Genomic DNA, 23,349 nt, shown 5'->3' with positions numbered 1-23,349 from the left:
GCATCATGATTTATTCAAAATTTATTAAAAGATATTTAACTTGATATTTTATTTTGATTTTTAGCAAAATGTTTGATTGGAGCTGATACATTATGTATGACTTTATTTTACTCTATAATTAGTTTTAAACAAAACTGATTATACATTGAATACGCAAAGTTTTTACTATTTTTTTTTTAATATCGAGGCGAAAAATGTATACTCAAAACAAATGTAATTCAATTCACGTTCAACTTAAAATAAATTCAGCAAAAAAATTAATCAATAACATGTAATTTGTATTTTGGTGTAAATGACTTAAAATTGTCTAAAATACGCTTTCAAACATGACCTTTTATAACTAAAATGTAAGATAATCCCATTTTTCCCCAGATTCTGATTTTCATTACCTCGTTATAGTATAACTTCTAAAAAACATACAAAGTTGAAGATGATTAATTGTTCGTAAAAGTCTTTAACTCATTTATCTAATTTCCTAGCATTTTGCGCGATGCGTTTGCTGATAGTAATAAAGCGTGCTCGGCGCCCCGAGTTGATTATCAACTTTGCGCGCTGATAATTTAATTGACAATCAATTACGTTTGAACTGGGATGAGCGCCAGCCGTGTCGGCGGCCAGAAGTGATGGCGGGTGCGAATTCATAGCAAACATAAATTTGCACACCTAATAATTTAATCTCCGCGAGATTACGAGCGGAAATGTGTGTGACAGTGTGTGCGTCACCGAACCGCACTTGTGGATGCCGGTTTTCATTCCGTCGGTGGAACGCGGCATTCGGAAATTTGTCTGATGGTAATACATAATTTGTTAATGCAGTTATAAACAGTGTCGTGATTATATCCCGCATTTCGTGACTTGACAATGATTGTGTTTCAAAGTTAATTCGTACTAGGATTGGTGAAAGTTTTCATGAAAGTAAGATTTGGCAACAGTGTTGATCAGCTGGTGTATGGTTGGTTGCCAGATGTTAATTTCAAGAAAAACAGTTTCAAGATTCGTTTATCAAGTTTTTGGCTAAAAGCATATTTAAATTGGTATAACAAAATAACAGGGTAGTAGTTCTTTTCTTTACTTTCCTTTTTATAGAAAAAGTAATCATACTATGTATTTAATTTCTAGTTCCTTAGATCTATAATCTCCGCCAACAAGATTCTTAATTATTGGATTAGGTTATGTTGTTTGTTAATATTAACCACTTAGAAACTAAATTTTAAAATGACCAATAAGACTTTACACGTCGATAAACCAATTATAATTTCATTTTTGAAGATGAAATGTTTCAAATTAAACACTTTACGCAAGTTAGCAGAACATGATGAAAATATCCGATAAATCCGATTTTCAATACAACCTCAAGTGGCACCAGAAGTCACACCAAGTCTGGAAGCTGTATGAAGCTCGAGCAAACGAGCAAAGCGCATTATCTGACTCCAGCAACACGCTCCCATTCAACGAATACGCCGCGCCAGAAGCGACTCCCGGACATATGTGTCACGCAGAACATAATAAAGTGCGATTTGAAATATGTGAATGTGATGTACCAGCGGCGGCGTGACTGGTGCGAACGAGATAGCGCCGACAGGGAGCGGCGGCCGGCGCGTTGTCAGCCTAGTGCGCCCTGTATTGCACACGACCATTGCACCCACGCAATCGGCACACCCAACAGGCTAACTCGTATTGGAATATCGCGGCGGATGGGGCTGTCATGACTGATTCGCGTTGTGCGGCCCAGTTCAACCATTTATACAAACCAATGCATGCTAATAGCGGAACTGTGGATATGGTGATTCAAAATTATTCACGGGAAACATTTCATTTGGGGATTCTGAATAATTTTAATACAGATATATTTTTTTGGCATTTGATTAAAATATATTTATCTTATTTAATCTAATAAATAGGAATTATTACTTGAAGAATCTTTTATCAAAATGCTATAATGTCAATTTTGATTAAACTAATCAGAAAAAAATGATAACGATCAAAAGAAAATTTGTTTTGAAATTTTTTCCTATTTTGTGTTAATAACTTTGTTATTTTTGGTTCTTCGACTAAAAATTATAGAATCAAAATTGAAGAGAATTTATTAATCTTTATTATAAAATAGTAGTTTTATTTCATTCTTTAAAATCATTATTACGTTCAAAACTCAAGAGTTACGCAAATATCTAACGATTTTATTTTGATTGAACATAAATATGGACCACAGTAAAAAAAACCACTCTCATTGATGTATTTCCTATAAAAACTGATAATAACATTTTAAACCATTTTTATTCATTTCCAATTTATATCCCACTCATAAATCGCTACAAAATGTGACCCGCTGCATTTACTTGTTGAATTTGTCCCAATTCTCTAGCCTCTACTTGTCACACGCCACTGGTGAAATCATATTACCATACACAAATACAGATTGCGCTCAATAAACGCATAAACAAACGCATTAATCCGGAAATAGCTAACGTTATCAATTTTTCAATTCAATTCCACATGCGCCAAATGATCGATCTCCGTAATGCAATATCTCCTCCAGTAATCACAACCGAAATTACGACGCGTTATTCAATCGCAATAAAGTGCGACGAGCGCGACGCGATATTGAATTGTGGAAAAATGCGCAGGAAATAAGAGCGCGAGCGATGAGTGAATTTAAAATTGAAGTTAGCTTGGTTTGCTTGCTTGTCTGATTCGTATACGTCAAATGATGCGTGGTAAAAGTGGAGGAAATTCAACGAGCGCACCCCCAATGCATGCGAAAAAGCGGATTACGCTGCGTTCGCAGATGCGAAATGGAATCGTTGTGTAAAACGACACATGGAACGTTTATATAATATATAAAAAAAAGTTTATGAACCGAGCAGAGGGCAGTTTTACATTTTATTACCGTACGCAATTTAAGTCTGCTGTATTTTTATTTTAGTGTTTATTCAAGTCGTTAAATCGACATTTATTACTTCTGTAAACTTATTAAATTAATTAAATTTGAGAAAAATATCAAAAATATTCATAATATAACCTAGAAATTTTATAATATTTTTCTTGATACGTTTATTAGAAAAGTTTATTTCACGTGTAATTTGTTTGTTACGATCGTGTCCAGATGGGGAACGATTTATTAAACATCATGTTCATGAGTTTTCCACGATGAAGTCGGGTTAAGTCTCTGTTTTATGATGCGAATAAATCATTTCCGCATGTATTACTCGCCCCCGCATCGTAAATCATGCGAGATTAAGACGCACTAATGCACACAAGACGAGTCGTATCGTATTTTTATTCGTACCTGGGGACAGTTCCACGTGATAAGCGTCGCGTTGAAATAGTCGGCGAGAAAATGCGCCGGCGAGCAGATATCCGCCTCCAGCGATCCGATTATTGGCACGTTGATGGTGCGCAACATCTGTAGCACTCTCGTCGGATCGTCGCACACATCTGAAATTTCACGTTTTATTGATTTCATTCCGGTTCGCAAGTATTATTTTGAGAATTATATTTTACTATTGAACTAACCACAAAGATAATGTTTCTTTTAGGAAACTTATATGAAAAGAAAAGAATAGGAATATGTAATGGAATATTCAACATGCACTCACGTACGAGTATAAACCATTGAACAAATTTTAATAAATTTTAGATAGTCTGGATTTTGGGAAACTTAATAGGGAGACTACTTTTTGTTGCAAAAATAAAATTTTGAGAAAACAAAATAGAAACTGAGAAATTGTTAAAAATATATATAAAACTAGCTTTTGCCCGCGACGTCGGCCCGGTAGTGTTTAATAAAAATGTAATTCGTTTTTACTCTCTTGTTCTAGACATAGTATGTGTCAATTCTATCAATAAGATTAGTAATTTTATTTTGAAGAAATTAATTGTATAAAGAATGGCTAAAAATGCACTTCAGCGCGTCATCTCGGATTCAACTATTTAACTATAACTATGATTGAATCCCAATGCCAACTATAGAAAAGGGCTGTTTTCCCGGCAATTATTCGAAGTTTTCTCGCCGTAAAAACCATCCTTGGACTTCAACACACATTTAAAAAACAAGAATTGGCCAAATTGGTCTTGGAGTTGTTGAGTTATGCGCTTACCAACAGATTTTGCAATTCATTTTTATATTATAAATGTAGTGCAATATGATTTGTTTAAGAAAATTAAACTGCAAACTTCAGAAAACCTCCGAGATGTATAGAACACCAATCAAAGCGAACAACTCAAACCTGACGTCACATCCCAGATCGGCCTCAGTTTGGTGTTGAGAGGAATACCAGCCACGGGCAACTCGATTGTACTTTAATTTAGATTGGATGTTGTTTTTCAGGTTTTATCCAATAATTGTATAGTTTGCAATTGACGTCACAAAAAACGTCAAGCCTTTGGTGCGAAATTAAAAATTACAAGCAAAAACGTAATTTCCGACCAATTCATGTCTGCAACAATATGATATTTATTGCAAATTCCAACTAATACTATAAAGGCATATGTTAAATTTTAATACATTTTGGTATGAAAATATTTTTTATCAAGCTGCAGCAAATAGGCATCTTTTTGACGCAAAAATATAAATTGCAGAGTGTAAATGGAGATCTAAAAATAGTTCTAGTTATATAATTTGAATATAGGTGGCGTTAAAGTGTTTCATTAAATTTCGCATTTCTTTTAACTAAATGGAGAAAATTATTAGCAAAGGCAGCATATAATAGAAATAAAAGACAAGATTGCAATTAGTTAAGCAAAGTTTTATTAAATTTTCCAAGAACGAAGTCGTGGGCCAAAAACTAGTATTAGACGTATATTTCGGAGCATCACAGGCTGTTTTCCAAAACAGTCTTTTCACTCATTATAGCTTATTTTGAACGCAAATTAAGGTATTACGCGTTTATATTTATTTCATTAAATTAATGACATAGATTTAGTCATTTATTTCCGTGTGGAATTGAAACAGATCAGGAGTGTTTTACATTCCCGAAATTCATTACCGTCAACCCTCTAATTATGATACTATTAGTGAGTCTTAACTACCCCTACAACGCATTGAACACCACGGTAAAGCAATAAAAGAAAATGAAGGTGAAACAGGTAATAGGAGTGTTTGTTTTGTTCTTGCCTTTTCTTTTCTTACCTTTGAATACGAAGCGATTGTAATCTCCAGTGAGGCGGTCGACGTTCACGTTCGGATAGTAGCAGAGTTCGGTGAGGTGGAGCAGCAAGGTTGGGGGCGACGGGGCATGACTAGTGCGGAAGGACCCCAAGAAGAGCGTTACCAGCCAGAGAGTTGCCGTTTTCATAGCACGACAAGCGTTTTTCCGATCAAAAGACCATCATTATCATGGTGTTTCTGGAGCTTTTCTTCTCCTTTGCGGCTGGAGCGCAACACAATTAGTTCCATGTATTGATATTTTCAAACCCTCGCTGAACCACTGCTACACTGATCATCATATTGTACTGCACTCTATTCTATTAGAGTTGGTGATGCTTGCAAATATTTTCCCGTCTCATTCCTTTTATCACAATACAATTTATTTCATTTCAAAAAGTATTTCTTACTTGAATTCTCCCCCAAATCCAATCTGAAATACATTAAAAAAATTAATTATAATCAAAATGTTTATTTTTAATTTGTACTCATGTAGAAGATAATGTTGTAAGATTGTTTGATGAAGAGGTTTAACGTTTCTAATTTACTTTGATTGCTCATTCGAGTTTATGATGGCTTTGTTTGCTCATGTCTCATTGTTCGCCATTAAGCCGAGCCAATATTCTCAACTTTGCGACGACACGACGCGAACGATTATAATAAAGTGATCATCATAACATGTAATAATTTATAATCCCATCTGCAATTTGCATTTCGGGAGTAGGGTTGTACGCGCTCTAAGGAGACATTAAGCCGACGCGAGGCGTTTTAAAGTTATCCGAATATTGCGCGAAGTTGAATGGAGTTGCTGAACTGTGCGATTATGAGCGACGAACAACGAAGGATCATCATTGTCGTTTCATTTACACCGTCAGCGTTGCGTTATTAATCGACGCCCGAATGTCGTCGGCGCGAATCTTGAGGCGAACATTCGGAAAGGTTAGATTGGCACGGCCCAAAGGCGTCCATTTAAGTTCGACGATTTCGAAAACGAGAAATACAAACAGAGCGAAAATTTACAACATGCAATAAATCACGATAGGAGGATGAGTTTCATTAATAGTAGGATATTACATCATTGTATAAAGATTAAATAATACTAAAGTTTGTGCATTAAAAATAAAAACATTGTTTGAGTTACAATATAGGTACCTAAGTTCCGAGCGCGACAGTAGTACATAAATTAGGATTATGCACAAAATTCCATTTGATACTGCATCATTGTTTAAATGAAACAATGTGATAAATGTACATCGAGTAGAAAATGCATATTTCGTACATTTATTGCAATCATCGATCAAACATATGCGCACCGTCATCAATCATTGCACCATATTAATACGTACTCTGGGGATTCACAAAGTACCAACTTCAATCACATTTCCTATTTTAATATTCTGGAATGCACGCACAATAAATCATTAATATTACACTCAAAGCGATAAAGAGGAAGAGATAATTATTTATTTTTCTGAGCACTTTGTATAAAAATGTAATATAAGTGAAAAATCATCCCCTATCTTTCGTATTTTTGTTTCAGGCGCGTCCGCGCGTGAATCCGGCAGAATGCACATGAATTGTGAATGGAAGCCATTCTCCGCTGAGCGCAAAATCCGACTTGGGTGATATATCATTCAATTATGTTATTAACTTATAAATCCAGCGGCGTTTTGCGCACTGACACCTAATTTGGTGTGCTATCTTCAGATTGGATTTAACGTGTCAAGCTAAGTCGAGTTAATTCAAAGGCACAAAAAATAAATGATGCCAAATGGAGTAATATTAAGGTTAATATAAATAAATAAGAGCATATTTTCAAGTTAATTTAACAAAACGTGCGTTTGGAAGTTGTTTAACATATTTGGCCAAGTTAAATTATGTTTTATTTTTATTTATGGAGTTACCCAATATTTTTGACGTATTGGGATACCAGTTCCTAGATTTTAGAAGTGGTTTACCTAATCAGTAGCATCAGCTTTCTTCAAATGATAAAAACACAGATCAAAATGTAAATTAGATTTAATTTGCCCAAAGTAATGCTCAACCAAAAATAGCAAAAAATAATACTCAAATTTGCAAATATCCTCTGAGTAAATTACAGAAACATAAATTATTTGTAGCGTATAATAATTTTTCGTTTATGGAAAATTCCACACTGAAACAAAGTTTTCGAAACGTTTACATGTGCATTGGTTTGTATAAGAATCTCAGAGTTTTTGAATAAAATGCATGATTTTGTTTTAATATAACTGGATTATTTTCTAAAATATTAAATGCACATTACTGTTAAATACACTGTGCCCCAAGAGAAATTAATTCTCCATCTTCTGGCATTAAGAAACTTCTAATATTTTAAGATCGTAAGCTTAAAATATACATAAACATACATACATAAACAAAAAAAAACGTGTAAAAGTAATTTTAGTTTTTTAGACATTTAAAAAATAACTTTGAAATCTGTACAAAAAATATATCCTAAAATGTCTTTCTATGACAAGAAAAATATCGTTTTTTAATTTCTCAACAATGTTGCAAATAAACTCCAGAAAAATGTTAAATTTAAGATATAAGAAAGTTTAAGATAATCGCCATCGTAAAAAGTTCTTTTCCTTAAAACTTTTAATAATTTTCCGTAAAATCCACAGAATAAAAACATCGAGGAAAATACATATAACAATTCTTAGGATGTAGGTAGCTTGAAAATTGATATGAAAATTAGAAAATTCATTACCAAACGCTTCAGATGTTGGACGACGTCGTTTGTTTGCCCGTAAGCGATTTAATAAAAATCTCAAATTGAAATTTCGTATTACAAAAGAAGCGAACGCCGAGAAAGTTTCACGCAACCACGTAATAACTTTCTGCTGGCAGCTAATATTCAGCAGCGCCAACAACAAGAAATTAACTTCTCTGAAATCGCGTTAATACACTTCCTATCCGTTAGAATGTTAGTGGCATCAGATTTGCCCGGCATTAAATTTGCCGCTGTCGTTCTTGTTTATTGCAATTATGCGCCCAGTGTGCGCACACAAACTGTTTGCACATACACGACAGAAACAAACACCAACACGCAAACTTTGCGCTGAGGTTGACGCTATTCGCGTGAAATTAATTTATACAAAGCTCGGGGCCCGTCCGCCGGCTCTCATCTGCTTTTCGTTTATGTTTGAGTCATCACAACACGAGTGGGCGCCGAGCCGCCGTGTCCGGGGTGTTGCTTTACCGTGTAGCGAAAATCGAAAGGCGGTGCTTCGGGGGCGGTTCGGAGGAGGTTAGAGATCAAGAGCTTAGTTGGCTTTATCATACACTCGATCGATGCCGGCCGGCTAATTAGCTGATTAGTGCAATCGACTGCGAAGTATTGGTTAGCGTCGTAACAAAATTTAGAGCGGAAGCCAGTTGAGCGAGAAACTCGCTGGAATATTGATGAGTTGATACGAAAAACTCTGAATAAACAGATTGAGTATTCTTGCTGCTTGCAGGTTTTGTAAATATTGCTTCGAGATGTAATTTTACAAAAATAAATAAACGTATATTCGTGTTTTCAGACAATTTCAAATTTAAAATAAATAAGACATAAAATCTATAACAATCCAAAGTGGTTAAAAGGATTCAGGTCACCTCTCACCTCTCGAAGTGACAATATTTATTCTGCAAAATACAATGATTGAAAATTTCGTTTTTGCGTAAATCCAACATCAAAATTGAAGCAAGTAAACATGTTTTGCTAGCATTAACCCACGTCCTACATGTTCGTGTAATAACATAATGGTTGGGATATGGTTGCAAAGCCTGTAGGACCAGAAACCAAGACTTAGTGGACAAAACAAGGCCTACTTCTCACTTGCCAGGCTTAGATAGGTCAACATTTCTATAAATTAAGTTGTATAATATTTTGATCTAAACTTTTTTGACATTTTCTCACTAAAATAGGTTTTTTATTTTTATTTTTTATTTGAATGATAAAAACTTATTTTAGATGTAAGAATCAATAACAATCCCTATTGTCCAATTGATATTCCGCACAAGTCTAGATAATCCTTCCTGATGTTATTAATTTTGTTCACAGCTTCGTGTCTTTTTTTGCTCAATTTCCTGCTTTTTCAGTCACCGCCGCGTTCCCTGCTTTCACTTATAAACAGGAAACGACTCGATAAAACTTTCCAAGTGCACATTTCTAGCTCGCACCTTGGGCTGCTTTTGCGCTCGCCATTTTAATGACATAAATAAATTTGCCTCGCATTTTTTTCGTTTTCTTCTTTCGCTTACCTAGTTGAAAACTATTGCATTGTTCGCGGAAAGTCGATTATGTAAGGAGTAAACATTTTATCTAGATCTACTTTTTGGACAGTCGGCAAGGGTGAAATAAAACTTCAATACGAAACCAAAGCGGAACGCGGCGCGCAGACGAAACGGGAACTTTTCGGACAGTTATAAGAGTTATCCGTTGTTCTTTGTGGATGCAAGTTCACATTTACTTTACACATGCCTGCTCTTGAGTGAGAGAATATAAAAGATTGAAGATAAAAGCGCGAAGGAAAGTAGATCACTTCCTAGTAAATTAGTTTCTCTACAAAACAAATTTTCTCCTTTGAAAAATTACATACCAATAAAAAACTTACGCGAAACGTGAGAAATATAAACGTAGCATTCAAAATTTATTGAGAATCGACGCTGTCGGAGTTTAAAATCCAATGAATCTCAATCAATCAATCACTTAACGTTCAATCAATGAATGTTGTTGTTCGTAATTCAATGCTCGAGCGAGCAAACGCACGCGTTGCGGAGCGCAATCCTCGCGAGTATGTCCTGGCGATCGACGGTGCACACGATTTTCCGCGGCGTTAACATTACGCGTACGCTCGCGCTGCCAGAATTTGACTGGGTCCTGCGAGGGATGCGAGTTGGTTTTCCAGCGCACATCGTACGAAGGGAGCAAACGCGCACGCCGCTCGCTGGTCCTGGTCGTCTGCCTTCGAGCGCTGTGCGTAGTCCTGACGTGCACGCCGGGATCGCAGCATCGGCTAGGGGCGGCTGATGTGCAGCCGCCGGTCGTAATGGGCCGGTACGTAATCGATCGCCTACGTCGGATTATCGAAGACGAAACAGCGCATCGTCCAAATTGCACATAGATGTTTGTTTGCATTCCTACATTGTGGGTTGGGTTTTTTTCATTGTAGGCAACTTTGGATGTAGTTAATTTTAATTAGTTTGGGATGGGGAAAAGCAAGCAGCTTTTAACTCGTGCAAAATACGTGGTGATGGATCACGCTTAATGTTGTAGCGGTCTAATTAATCATGTACACTTTGAATTATCGCCTGCTAATTGGTTTTCTCTTTAAAGGGGTAACAAAATATTTTGTTTTGATCTACTTTTTTTGCTGTGCGTAATTTAACTGTGTATTCATTCTATTTGCCTGCGGCTAGGATGTTTATCCTGGTACAATACCGCAAATTGCAAAATATTGCCATCCACATCCACATATTATGGTTTTAAATATTAACACAAATGTTTTTTGCAAATAAACTCAATTTTATCGAATTTGCAACTGAAATATTGGACAAACATGGAAGAAATTTAGAAATCTGTGCTTGACTTGCGATATATTGCGCATTTAAAACGTGGCAATACGTTAATCAGCAATAAGAAGTTAGTCTGCAACCAAGATTACAGTGCTTGCACTTTTCAAATCAAAAGTTGATATTTGCTGTTGTAATTATTTATTAATTTAATGGTCTTAATTTAATTCATATATAACAAGTTGTTGATTGATAGAGTGTTGATTCTTGATGAGAATTGCATTTGACTTAAGCGCACCTGCCATACATTGGCATTTCCATATTAGGACGCTCATGGAACAGATGGTGGCCATCGAAGACAATATGGGCGCCTGTATGCATGCAGAAGATGCTGAATACGCCAGTCTCCTTAACCAAGTCCATCCAGAACCACTCCTTTTCGTACTGGTAGGTATGTTCCGGAAGCTTATTACCATCAACCATGATATCGTAGGTCATATGACCAGTAGGCATAATTTCCAAGCTGTGTTCACCGTGCATCATCTTCATAGCCTGTTAATAAAAGTAACATTGTATTTAGTACATATTAAATTATTGATTGTTTACAATATAACATACCACATCATCACCCTTGAGGTTCTTCATCCAGATGCCGTGCTTGGCACCAGTCTCAGCGTCTCCTAAATACATTGTCCAGTCTTCGGGCATCATGAACTCTTCCGGTTCCAAAGTAGAGTTGTAGATTAGGTCTTGGTGGATTTCGCAGACATGGGTCCAGCCCATAGTGTGCATAATTTTGAACATAGGCGAGAAATGTTTGGTGGACATCATGTGATATCTGTAATATGGGTACTTCCAGGATGGGATACCGCTGAATTGGTAGTCGTTGTCAGGAGTGTACACGTGCAAGTCAACTTTGTCACCCACCAAGGGATATTCATGGACAATCTTCCACTCACCCTTCTTCATATCCATGGAGGCTTCATCGTACTTGGTAAGGTACTTCACTAAGCTTAGTTTCAACCAATCGTAGTATCCACGGACGTACTTTTGCATTTTGGCGGGCATATCGAAAGTCTTGAAGTCATAAGTCCACTTACGTAGGGTATCTCTGGCCATGTAGCAGTCAAGAGAATTCATATCGTGAAGGTCAGACCACAGGTATTCTTGACATTCTCCATAAATGTGCTTGTTGTCCATTTGTTCCGGAAGTTGCTCACCAACCACCTTAATTTCCATAATATTTTTCATGTTAGTGCATTTGGGTTCATTCACCGTTCCAATGGCGGCTTCACCTTCAATTCCATCAACAGTGTATTTCCTACTACCGGTAAGGCAGATCCTCGAGTCTTCTTTGCCAGGGATAATTAGGCCGAAGAGGCCCTTGACAGTGGTAGTAGTGTGACCCATGTTAGAATTCACAATAAGGTTAGCGTCCCAGGTCTTTATGGTGGTTTCCTTGTTCTTAATTGAGTAAGTTCCACGAAGATTCCACAAGGTAGCTGGATAAAGCATCATATTGCCGCGTTGGTATTCGCGGTTGAAGCGAATGTTCATGTCGATGTTGGTGACAGGGTACTGCTTGCTAACTTCGGAGCGAACCAAGATACCGTTAACATAAGGATGGGGTTGCTCAAATGCGTTCATAAGAGCGTGGAAGCGAGTCAAGAACCAATGACCAAAGTAAGTGTGGTAGTTCTGAGAGTAGTGCAAATGGTTATAGGACTTGAAGATAGACATGTTGCTAGCATATACGTCACTATCAAACTTGTGAATCATGGTGTGATAACCAGTGTTGGAACAATCGTCTTCGTAGAGAACACGCTAGAACACCAAAAAATATCAATTAAATATACATAAGAAATTATAAATCTGAATGATCTTACAGTGTTTCTGTATTCATCGCCAAAGGTAACCATTTCCCAGTTCTTCAGCTCGGGGTTCGATTTTTGCAAAAGTCCTTGGTTTAAGTCGTCTCTCATGAAAGTGTAAGTAGCAGCAAAGGTTCTCATACCGTAGGTATCCTTCTTGGGGTCGTCGTGCCTCTTCCATGACAGTTTCAATGTCTGTTGGGATGGGTTGAAACTCAAGTCAAAGTACAATGGTTGTACCCAGTCAAAGGTAATAATTCTTTGGACTCCCTGATACATATCAATGAAAGGATTGTAGAAGCTCAGTCCAATGCGTCCATGTGTCCACTCCTTGATATGAGTATCATACTGCCAGATAATCATATTGTTAAGAGAATTCTTTTTAAGCTTAATGTCAAAGAGGTAAACTTGAGGAATAAGGATTTTGAACAAAGCAGGGAAACCCATTTCTGTCGGCATGATGACGTTGGTCTGCATGGGATAGGTAATGCTGAAGTACTTCTTCACGTAGTCGTACTGATCGGCAATGAAGAAGTCAATGAAATTGCTTAACTCCTTGATGTTTGTAGCATCAAAATGGCAGTTCATAATAGCCTGACCATACATGGTGACGCCAATGTCAATGCGAATTTCCTTGTTGTTGTAGATATTATTATACGCCTTCCAGACCTTTTCAAAGTTCATCATTTTGGACATATCCTTCATGTAGAGCATAACATCTTCAAAGACGGAAGCCTCCATACCATCAACGTGGATCAAGAATCCATACAATGGGAATTTGGCATTTTCAGCGGTGTGAGCCATGTTAATCTTAAGAGTGGTTTCAGACTCGCCTGGAGCTTTCACAAGCATAGCAGAAAATTGGTGTCCAAACTCATACTTGGTGTCCATGTAGTCAAACTCATAGTATCCGGTCATGCCGTAGTATTCAGCTTTCTGGGTGTACATTAAAATTTGTTTAACAATTGTCTTGAAATCGTCCATGCAAGGATCAGTGGTGCGGGACATGGCTTCCAGGAAACTGTAGTGGAATTGATAGAAAGCGTAGTTCTCTTCGTTAATCATTTGCCAGAGAAGATTGGCCATGCGGGGACCGGATGGGTGGGTCTTCATGATTTGGTAGTAAGCAGCGATACGCAGGTTGGTGTTCAGTTTGTAATCACTCATAATAGGCCAGAAGATTTCATAAACCAGTTCCTCGTTGTGACTGACAAGGTCACCCATGCTCTTGACAGCCAACAAGCGAAGGTAATGGTCATCGAAGAGTTCTCCACGAGCAATTGGCCATAAGTAGTGGATGGCCTTCTCCATACGGGTATTGTACAGAGCGCTGATGTAAGCAGTGCGCATACCAAGATCCTTGGTGGTCTTCATCTTCTCGCCCAACATGGTGACGTATTTCTCGTAGTATTTAGCTCCGGGGAAGACAGCATCCAATTCATAGTCGGGAGTGAAGTTGTCTTCATTGTCGTGACCCTCATGACCGGTCCAATTGTTGATATGGTTCAATTTGTTATGACGGAACATGGCCTTCTCAACGAAAGTACCAAAAGCCAAGATGGCGCTCTTGCGAACATCCATAGAAATATCTTCACCCCAGTTAAGCATCTCACTCATGTGATCGAGCAGCATCTTGTTGGGTTCCTTAACATGGAAGGGCATGTTCTGCAGCCACTCCAAAGCAAGCTTATCCTTGATCTTCTTGGTCTTCATGCGTTTCATCATGTACATGTAGGAAGCATGGCTGCCGATCAGAGGCAACATGTGATAGTAAACGTGAAGAGCCTCTTTGTCTTCTTCGCTGGTCTTCTGCATAAGTTTATCGGCCATGGATTCCAGATGAGCCTGGTCCAACTGATACAAGAGGAAGAGCATACGGTTAACAAGTTGACCGCGGGCCCAGTCGGGGTCCTTCATATCCAAATGGTATTCATGCATGTACTTCATGGTGTCATAGAGCATAGTCTCAAGTTCAACAAGCATCTTGTCCATATCGTAGGTGCGCCTTCCATTGAAGATATCAGCAATACCTTGCATGGTGTTGAAATCAGCGGTGTAATAGGTAAGACCATTGTAGAACTTCTCAGACTTAACTGTCATTGGAGCGGAAGCTGCTTCAATCTTGTTCAAAGTCATGGTTTGGTTCATGTAGATGTGGAAAGCGTAACCTTCGCCGCCATAGGGAGTGTAGAAAATTCCAGAATTGGACTCCATACGTTCCATAAGGTAAGCATCGTCTTTCTTGATGATGGTGTAAGCTTGGTTGCTATCGCGGGTCAGAGGTTCGTCGTATTTAACATCACATTTACCCATTTTGCTTCCGGTATTCAAGTGAGCATACAAATGGTGGTTGCTGTGGGGCTCGGCCATTTTCTTAACGGTCCACTCATCGCTGCCCGGGAAGACAGTGTAGTAGTAAGGTCCCTTGCCATACAAGGTATGTTCCTTAGTGTGGAACGCATAGGGCGTAGTCTTGGTCCAGTCGATCTTCTCAGTGTACATCTGCAAGATGGAAGCAATACCACGCTTCACATTGACAGAGTATTGAGGTTCATCGGCTTCGACTGCGATGCCCCAGGCGTGACCGCATGGTTCATAGACGACTTTGAAAGGATGCTCAAAGACTTCGAGTTCCTTCGGCAGGTCAATCTCTTTGGTGTCGTACTCATGCCATTCGTCGTACTGCCCATTGTACAATTTGTACTTCAGGTCAGAGAAACGGACAAAGGAAGAGTTCTTGTCTGTTTGCAAGTGCAGATTACCATCCAGGATGAATGCGGAGGCGTAGGAAGTTGGCAAATGACTGCCGGCACGAATGAGACCATGGTAGTGATAGATCAGTTCTTTACCCTCCGGAATCAGGGGGTAAAACGCATTCGCCGAAGCGAAAAGTGCTAACACTGTAAAGTAAATAAGAAAACAACAATATTGTAATTCAAAATTATGCAAAAAAAATATTTATTTGTTTGAACTTACCGCACAGTCCTACAGTATTGCGACCCATCTTGGTGATTGGACGACAAAAACCGACTGATGAGATGCCGGCTTGGTTTCGTTTTTATAATGCTTGACTATCACAAAAATTCGCTGAGTGATTGCAGTTGCTAACTTATATAATAAAATTCAACGATATGTATTAATCGTTATAATACGGTCAGCCAATAGATGCTCTCTGCGCTGACCTGCATGGAAAAATTTAATCATTATGATCACCTAATAACACATTGGTAATAACAAATAATATATTTACGTTACTAGTATAAACACTACGAAAATATAAACGGTGATAAGGTTAATTAAATTTGCTGATACTTAATTTAATGTATGATATAATATTTACTTATTTAATTTTTATATTGTTAATGGCAACATTAATTATACGATATGTTTTTCTGAGCCGGATCATCACCAAAATGCACCCAAATCATTCATTATCACTATTATTGTTTGTTACAAGTTAAAATTATTCCACCATTACAACTTTTATGCATTCTAACATGAATCATAAATATTTTCGTCGGAGAGATGAATTAGAATTAGGGAATTTGTTTTTGTACAATTAATGTTTATTAATTTTCCTCGGAATATTTATTAATAGCGTTGTACTCGCCGTTAATGCAGTGTGCAAATATCAAAAGTTTTGCTGCTTCAGAGGTATATTAATTAAAATAACCCGAATACAATGTGAAATTAATTATTTTTATTTATAAAAAACACTAAATAAAAAGCTGCGTAACTAATTGGTTTGTTTTTTGAACCAATTTCATGACGGCGAGAATAAAATTCTCAATTTCAATTTTAATGAAAATGAAAATAATGCATTTCAGTGCCATCACAATGTGAATTATATAACTATTTAAAACTTTTGGTTGGCGATCATACTTTAACAATATAAATATTTTGATTTATGGAAAAACATTTTTTTTTGTTATTTTTTTGTTCTTCACAATACCCTCGAAAATATGTTTACTAAGTTTTATAAAGATCAGTGAAGTAGTTTTTGCATGAAAGTGCAACAAACAAACAAACAAACTCGGCACTTTTGCATTCATAATATTAATAATAACGTAATTAAATCTAACATTTGCTTTTTTAAATAAATGATAAAATTTTATGAAAATTGTGCAATGAAAGTAAGTTGTTAGGTTAAATATATTTTAGAATTTCCTAATTTTCTCACTCTAATAATAAATCAATAACAAAATTAAATTTTTCAATTGAAATCTTTGTTTGAATATTTTACTATACACTCTCAGAGGTGGCGTGCCTATCTGTCGTTTAGCGGCGTTTGTGTCGCTGCACGCTGTCAAGGTTATCCGCCATTTTACACGCCGCCAAACGCCTCCCCGTGATGATTCCGATGTTTCGTTATTGAGTTGTGTTGTGTGTTAGTATTCTAATTAATATCAATTAGGTAAGTGTATTCTCTCAATGCGATCGCGCCGAGAGTTAAATCTTTTTCAGGATGTTATGTTCGCATTTCTAGATAGTCGTAGAAACGCGTTTAGAGCGACGCCGTACTGATAAATCGATTCGCACCCATGATACATGGGCGGCTTGAATACATACATACGTGCAAATTGAACGAATAAAAATTAATGGTTATTAAGCAAACAAAACCCGAATGATATTTAATTTCAATGTTTGCGACGTGCCTAACGCTTAATGTATTGAGATATGATGTTGGTTTTGATTAGAAAACTTCATTAATTCACAGGTGTCAGGGTAGTCACCAAGGCTGCTCCGACCATGGAGTCTCTTAATCTGGACTTGGTGACAAACAGCCTCAACTATCATGGGCCGCAATTTCAAAAGATCTGGGAGAATGAGCGGAGTGAGCTGGAGTTGAATAAAATCAAAGATTTGGATTTTGCTGTGTACAACAAGAGGAGCATGTATCTGTCTTTTCAAGAGAGGACCAAGAGGTTAAAAATGCATCAGTTTTTTGTCAAGCATGCAGATGTGCTGTACTCTAATGATAATATGGAGAAAATTGATGGGTCTACTGAAGCTGGATCTTCTGAAGATCATTATGCTGTGATGCCATCATTGGAAACATTTATGAGTGTTGTTGACAAGCAAAGCAGATTGAAATACTTTCGAGAGGTATATGCATTTATATTCAAAATATGAATACACATTTTGATTAGATTACTTATGTTATGTCTAAAATGATGTTTTGCACAAATAACTTATTTAGATATGTGTTTACTTTCAGAATGTCAAGATAGGTGACTTAATTTTGGGCACAATTGTGAGCAAAACTCAGTCTGGCATGATGTTAAAGGTACTTTGCACCACAGGAGTGGGTGCAACAGTTCATTATGTAGCTGATATCAATGTTAAGGTGGGTGATAAGTTTATTATGACTAAGAATTAATTTTGATAGACATTGGCTTTCCCTAATTTAAATTAAATATGCAATTAAGCTGTTTACATTGCAAATTAAAACTTTATCATACATTCTTTAAAGTGATAACATTATAAGTTATTTGAATGCCCTTGAAATTTAAAAGTCAAATTATTGTAAACAGAATTATGTTTAGCTAAACTGCAAAACAATATGATTCATGATTTTTTAATGAATTTTAATATCCATAGGCTTTCTGCCCAGTTGCTAATATAATACCAGCGGTTGATCGGAAAGGTGTGACCCGCAGCTATATGATGAACGATTCTGTTTGCTGCGAAGTTCTGGAGGTGATCGCAGACACTGACAAAATAATGTGTGGTATGAAAGGTACCACCAGGCAGTCCGAAGATCCGGAACATAGTCCCGCCCTGGGACTGATTAGCACCGACGATTTTCCGCTGGCATACAAGTGAGTGATACACGTAATTCTTATCTTTTGCCTTGTTCTTCTTTCTAACTTCGGTCACTCTGTAACTTTAATTGGTATAATAATGTACGCCAAGGATGGAGGATTGCTTAATAAGTTTGATGATGCCCGGCTCATGGATATTTAATGGATCTGCGCACGTCTTGCGATCGATACAAGCTTTTTTCCAGGCACGTGCAACATAACCGTTTTGTTTATTTTTCTTTTAGCGAGTGTAATTCAACCGGAACACGACAAGTATATAAGTGCTGTTTTTGTCCGTAGGTTATTGAACGATTTTCTAAATTACATTTCGCTAGTTTTTAACAATAACAAATCTATCCGATAACCAAAAAAAGTACCAGCGATTACGCATAAAGGTGAAAACGCAAATTGCCGACGAAAATACAAAACGATACTCGCTCGTACATTACAAACCAAAAAAACGAAGTGAACACCGGAACGTTGTTGCACAATTGTCGCAAGTTGATTGATTGGGTTTCGTTGCACAGCGTTTTAAGCGTCCACTATTGTGTTGTTTTGATTGCTGTGTCCTTTTTACCTCCAAATATTCGCAATATGCGTAAAAACGTTCCCGGCGAACGTGTACCGAATACTATTTTGCCACCAGGTGAGATGTCCTTAATAATCACAATTATAACTATACTCTAGTCAATTTTTTCATCATGGGCTATTGTGTTTTTCGAGCACTTGATTATGTGAAGTGTTCATCTTGTTATTTCTCTGATGATACAATAGCTGGACAATTGATGAACACTTTGAGCATACTTGGGTGCTTAATTATTGAATTATGATTGCGACGAGTGCTAAAAGTTTACATCTTTTTCACAGTATTGATTGAGAAAAACGAGTAATTTCTATAAATTTCAAAGTACTTTTTATAACAACAGTATAAGAAAATATAAGTACAAAAGGCAGGCAAAAACCAGTTGAACAGAGCTCTAAACAGTGAAAAAATAACGAATCTAATCGAAATATCCATGTAGAAAAGTACTCCACAGAGCTGGAATGCATGAGCCATGTGAATGGTGATAAAACTTACATTGATCCATTAATACATTGGTGTCGATGACTTGGGTATGTATTAACTAATGAATATAATAACTCTTGCTCAAGCTATCTACCCAATTACACTCACAATCGATCGAAATAATCGACTAAATGGGCGGCGGTTACAAGTTGAAGAATCTCGAAGTATTAGTGATATTTTTTAGGATTTTAATGCGACAATATGGAAGTTGCAACTGCAGCATCGTTTCCTGTAATTTATTGCAACCACTTTGCGTTTGTTGTTGATGTGTAGAAGTAGCGTCTTTCTGTGGACCATGACAATAATACCGTTGCTGTTTATCTGTCGTTACAGGAAAGCTCTCGATCACAAAAACGAAAGCTATGACGTTGTGCTCGAGAAAAGTGTCGGTTACAACAATCCGAACAATATTGCGCATTTGTCTGCGTTGCTCGGCGTCGAGAAGCATTGCAGCAATCTGTCAGCGCTGAGGTAATAGTGGTTGACATGAGGGTCGTGTTTTCCATTCTGAAGTATGAAAATTGTATTTTACAGAACGCGTTTTCCTGAGGGAGAGTACGCCATTGAGCTTCGTCAGCAACAGGCGAGCAAGTGGGCATACAGTAACGTCGCCGACGGTATCGAACACTTCAAAGCCGGACGACATACAGAGGCGTTCCAATGCTTGAACAAAGCATTGCATATCGATCCTAAGAACGTTGAAGGTCTGGTCGCCAGAGGCGCGTTGTACGCTAACAGCGGCAACTTCCAGAAGGCGATCGAGGACTTTGAAACTGCGCTCAAACTAAATCCGAATCATGCAAACGCGCGCAAATACATGGGCGAAACTCTTGTTGCCTTGGGGCGTAGTTACGAAGAGGACAATAAATTTGATGAGGCCAGAAAGGCTTACCAGAGTTGTCTAAGCATCATTCCGAGACACGAGGAAGCAATGAACAGTTTGGAGTTTTTGAAGTCCAAAGCTCAACCGGTAAAGAATCTAATTGAACCCGGCGAACTTCTGTTGCCCAACTTGCCAAAGGCGCAAGCCGCGGAATTGACTGATCCGTACAAGACTTTGATGAAGTCGGAGGAGGAAGAAAAGAAAGAGAAGAAGAAAAAGAAGAAAAGTAAGAAGCGTAAGAGTCGCCGTCGCTCCAGTAGTACATCTTCGAGCAGCTCTTCGGGCAGCAATGACAGCAGCAGCAGTTCGTCGAGCAGCTCGAGTGACTCCAGCTCTAGTTCTGGGGACTCTGACTTCAAGAAGCGTAGCAAGAAGAAGTCGAAGCGCAGAGAAAAGGCCAACTCGCTGTCGCCACTCAGCAAGCGCATGGCCATGATGGATCCGACCCATGAGGCCGCTACGGCTTATCAGTTTAACAAGCCAGCTGGACCTTCTATGGAGTTCTCTTTGGAAGCTCAAGCCACCAAAACCGTCGAGGAGAGTTACGAGACAAAGTTGCGCAACTTTTTGGAGCAAACCAAAGGGGATACCGATTATGAGGACAAGGTAAGAAAATTTTTAGACGAGAGCGTCAAATGGAAGAAGGACAAGAAAGATGATAAAAAGAAAAAGAAGAAGAAGGACAAGAAATCGAAAAAAGAAAGTAAGAAGCGCAAGAAGGATAAGAAACTTAAGCGGAAATTGGACGAGTATGAGTTGCGCGATGCGCTGAAGAAGGAATTGGGACTCAAGGAGGGCAAGCGCAGCAAGAAACATGGTGTTGTCCTATCAGATGATGAGGAATATTTACTTCAAAAGTTGGGACAAGGAAAAAGGTGTGTTTTTGTTTAAATTTAATATGTATTCATACATTACAACTATTCGTTTACAGACTGTTGGAAAACTACACAGAGCTTGATGAATTGGAAGCGAAATTGAGTGCATACTACGCTTTGGAGAATGAGGTCAAGAGGTAGGAGCATTAATACAACAAGGTCGTATTCAGATTTTATAAATAAAGGTTTTGTGTGAATAGGTCTGAGGGTGAAGGAGGTTCTATAAGCCCGAAGCGTTCACTTGGCTCGCCATCACCAACACGCGAACAGAAAGCGCGTCTTGCAGTTGCAGAAGCATCCGCAATGACTAGTAGCGGCAAATGGAAAATGCATGTGGGTCCTTCGACGGCGTCGACGTCTCGCTTCAAGCGCAAGCAGGAGCGCGAGGATTGGCAAGACGATCCCCTGAATTTGCAAGGTAAGAACGGTGATCATATGCGTCCAGATTCACCCAAAAAGCAACCACCTTTGCCGCCTCTGCCCCACGACAAATTACAATCTCGCAATAAAGGAATGCCACCAAAGCAAGATATGATGATGGAAGGAGGACCCAAGAAGAAGGGCAATCAAGGGGGCATGGTGCCGAAAGCCAATCCGATACCGCAAGGTCAAGTAGTGCTGGACAAGTTTGGTAACTTCCGACTGGTCACACCACCAAAGAATGCTCAAGGTCCACCTCCTGGTGTTGTTCAGCGTTATGGTAAGAATACACTAATATAGGTTGGGATAATTGATATAATTATTTGAATAATTTATAGATGGTCGTGGAAAACCGCCAGAGCCACCAGGACGTCCACGCTCCGAAAGCCGGTCGCCTCGGAGCAGGGGCAGATCGAGGTCTAGAGGCAAATACAGTAGGTCACGGTCAAGTACTGGATCTCGTTCACGTTCTAGGAGTTACCGCAGCCGCTCCAGATCGTATTACAGCCGATCCAGGTCTCGCTCTGGATCGTATTACTCACGTAGTCGTTCTCGATCACGATCATATTCTGGCGATCGGCGGCGTCGTCGTGGAGGTTTCCGTGGACGATACAATGATCGCGGCACTTACTACAAGCCGCGTTTCCAGAACAACCGCAACAATTTCCAGCGCGGCGGAAACCGTGGTGGTAACAACAGTAATAATCATTACAGGGAACGCATCCACGATCGAGATTTCCGTGGCGGAGGCGGTAACAACCGCGGCAGGTTTTATAATAATCGTGGAGGGAGACGCCCGAGGGGTAGGTTCCAGCGAGGTGGCGGTTATCGCGACAATCGTGACAGGCGCTTCGATAGAAGCAGATCGAGGGATCGCAGTCGTTCGTTCAGCAATAGTCGTGAACGGGATTCACCGCCATCGGCAGAACCACGCGAAAAGAAGGTATACTATAAACATGTTTTTTGTTATCGTTGGTTTACATAATACTGTTGGCAGCATACCGAAAAGGAGCAAATCAATAAATACAGCGATAGTGTGGGCGGTCCTGTGAAGCATGACGGGCCGTTGTCCGAAGGCGAAGATCGCGACGATTACAGCAATGACAAGTTTGTCGATCGCGAAGCCTACGATGGCAAATGGGCAGAGGACGGTGGCGGTAGTTCCAAGAAAGACGCCGACCTCCCTTCCGAAACCAACATCGAAGAGATGGACAAGTTCCTGAATAAGGTAAAGAAAGACAAAAAGGAGGATATGCTTGAACGAAACAAAGATTTGATCAAGCCTAAAGCTTGAATTCGATTCAATCTCTGTTTGTGTGCTCACGGATATTTAATGGTACACAGCTTGGATTTATTTTTTACTTGAAACTTCACTATGTTCGCACATTGTTGATTTTACTTTGATTGGAAAAACTTGGATACGATCAGTTCCAATATTATTATCATCAGTGTGAGTGTTTTATCTTATAGAAATGATTTGGAGTCAATGTTTTTTGTATCTCACAACATTATTTCTTGGTGTTCCTGATTCTATCATGCGACATATTATCTGCTATCGATACTTAGATGACAAATATAACTGAAAACCTATAAATTTGCATTCCGTTCTTAATGTAGTGCTAGTACTACACTAGTTCAACTTTTTCTGCTACCCCCCCAACTCGGTTGCTAGGTGATAAGGCATGTCGTAAATTATTACTATCGATATTTCGGTTTCCTGGAAGGATGCGGTGGCACTAAAGGTGTGATTTATTGTCATGATTGATA

At 38.5% G+C, this 23,349-nt stretch overlaps 3 protein-coding genes and 1 long non-coding RNA gene across 11 annotated transcripts in view; 2 read left to right on the top strand and 2 right to left on the bottom strand.

The window, feature by feature from the left end:
* LOC135796606 (retinal guanylyl cyclase 2) overlaps positions 1-10,081 on the bottom strand; it is a 30,879-nt gene extending 20,798 nt beyond the window's left edge. The window contains exons 1-3 of one of the 4 annotated variants that reach the window (XM_065308696.1): positions 9,766-10,081; positions 5,129-5,576; positions 3,287-3,435 (exon numbers count right to left, since the gene is read on the bottom strand). In XM_065308696.1, the coding sequence (XP_065164768.1) occupies positions 3,287-3,435; positions 5,129-5,294 (315 nt within the window). In that variant the 5' untranslated portion in view covers positions 5,295-5,576; positions 9,766-10,081. Of the gene's footprint in view, positions 1-3,286; positions 3,436-5,128; positions 5,577-9,750 lie in introns of all 4 variants that reach the window. The other 3 variants (XM_065308695.1, XM_065308694.1, XM_065308693.1) reach the window with 3 other exon arrangements.
* Positions 3,312-4,186, top strand: LOC135796607 (uncharacterized). The gene is made up of 2 exons (XR_010549365.1): positions 3,312-3,475; positions 3,537-4,186. It is a non-coding gene; the product is annotated as an uncharacterized lncRNA (long non-coding RNA).
* A 766-nt stretch (positions 10,082-10,847) lies between the features above and the next one.
* LOC135796605 (uncharacterized) lies at positions 10,848-15,635 on the bottom strand. Its single transcript, XM_065308692.1, has 4 exons — positions 15,511-15,635; positions 12,550-15,434; positions 11,282-12,487; positions 10,848-11,215 (listed from the first exon to the last, which is right to left on the bottom strand). Exons 1-4 carry the CDS (start codon positions 15,536-15,538, stop codon positions 10,952-10,954), a joined length of 4,383 nt encoding a protein of 1,460 aa, XP_065164764.1. The 5' UTR covers positions 15,539-15,635; the 3' UTR covers positions 10,848-10,951.
* Positions 15,636-16,816: 1,181 nt separating this feature from the next.
* On the top strand, positions 16,817-23,176 carry LOC135795271 (tetratricopeptide repeat protein 14 homolog). Of its 5 annotated transcripts, none has more exons than XM_065306896.1 (11): positions 16,817-16,948; positions 17,252-17,640; positions 17,753-17,881; positions 18,136-18,356; positions 19,738-19,875; positions 19,939-21,162; positions 21,219-21,299; positions 21,363-21,580; positions 21,674-21,862; positions 21,921-22,525; positions 22,580-23,176. In XM_065306896.1, exons 2-11 carry the CDS (start codon positions 17,284-17,286, stop codon positions 22,874-22,876), a joined length of 3,459 nt encoding a protein of 1,152 aa, XP_065162968.1. In that variant the 5' UTR covers positions 16,817-16,948; positions 17,252-17,283; the 3' UTR covers positions 22,877-23,176. The 5 variants fall into 5 exon arrangements, with proteins under 5 accessions (XP_065162968.1, XP_065162967.1, XP_065162964.1 ...); XM_065306895.1 differs by having other exon boundaries at positions 21,363-21,862; positions 21,921-21,999; positions 22,057-22,525; XM_065306892.1 differs by having other exon boundaries at positions 21,363-21,862.
* Positions 23,177-23,349: the final 173 nt, after the last annotated feature.

The sequence above is a fragment of the Atheta coriaria genome, unplaced genomic scaffold (assembly GCF_025399875.1).
Source record: "Atheta coriaria isolate IRGN ID8LTWV9N9 unplaced genomic scaffold, Caltech_Dcor_3.1 hic_scaffold_7_pilon, whole genome shotgun sequence".
In the NCBI taxonomy this organism is placed as follows: Eukaryota; Metazoa; Arthropoda; class Insecta; order Coleoptera; family Staphylinidae; genus Dalotia; species Dalotia coriaria.
Note: the sequence above shows the minus strand (reverse complement) of the source record. Positions and strands in the feature narration are given on the sequence as shown.

Excerpts from the sequence above, each read along its gene's own strand:
- LOC135796605 (XM_065308692.1), bottom strand. The coding sequence starts at position 15,538 with ATGGGTCGCAATACTGTAGGACTGTGCG. Across the intron at positions 15,435-15,510 it reads CAATACTGTAGGACTGTGCG|TGTTAGCACTTTTCGCTTCG; the intron begins GTAAGTTCAAAC and ends TTTACTTTACAG. Across the intron at positions 11,216-11,281 it reads ACCTCAAGGGTGATGATGTG|GCTATGAAGATGATGCACGG; the intron begins GTATGTTATATT and ends TTTTATTAACAG.
- LOC135795271 (XM_065306892.1), top strand. The coding sequence starts at position 17,284 with ATGGAGTCTCTTAATCTGGACTTGGTGACAAACAGCCTCAACTATCAT. Across the intron at positions 17,641-17,752 it reads GATTGAAATACTTTCGAGAG|AATGTCAAGATAGGTGACTT; the intron begins GTATATGCATTT and ends GTTTACTTTCAG. Across the intron at positions 21,163-21,218 it reads AAGTTGGGACAAGGAAAAAG|ACTGTTGGAAAACTACACAG; the intron begins GTGTGTTTTTGT and ends ATTCGTTTACAG.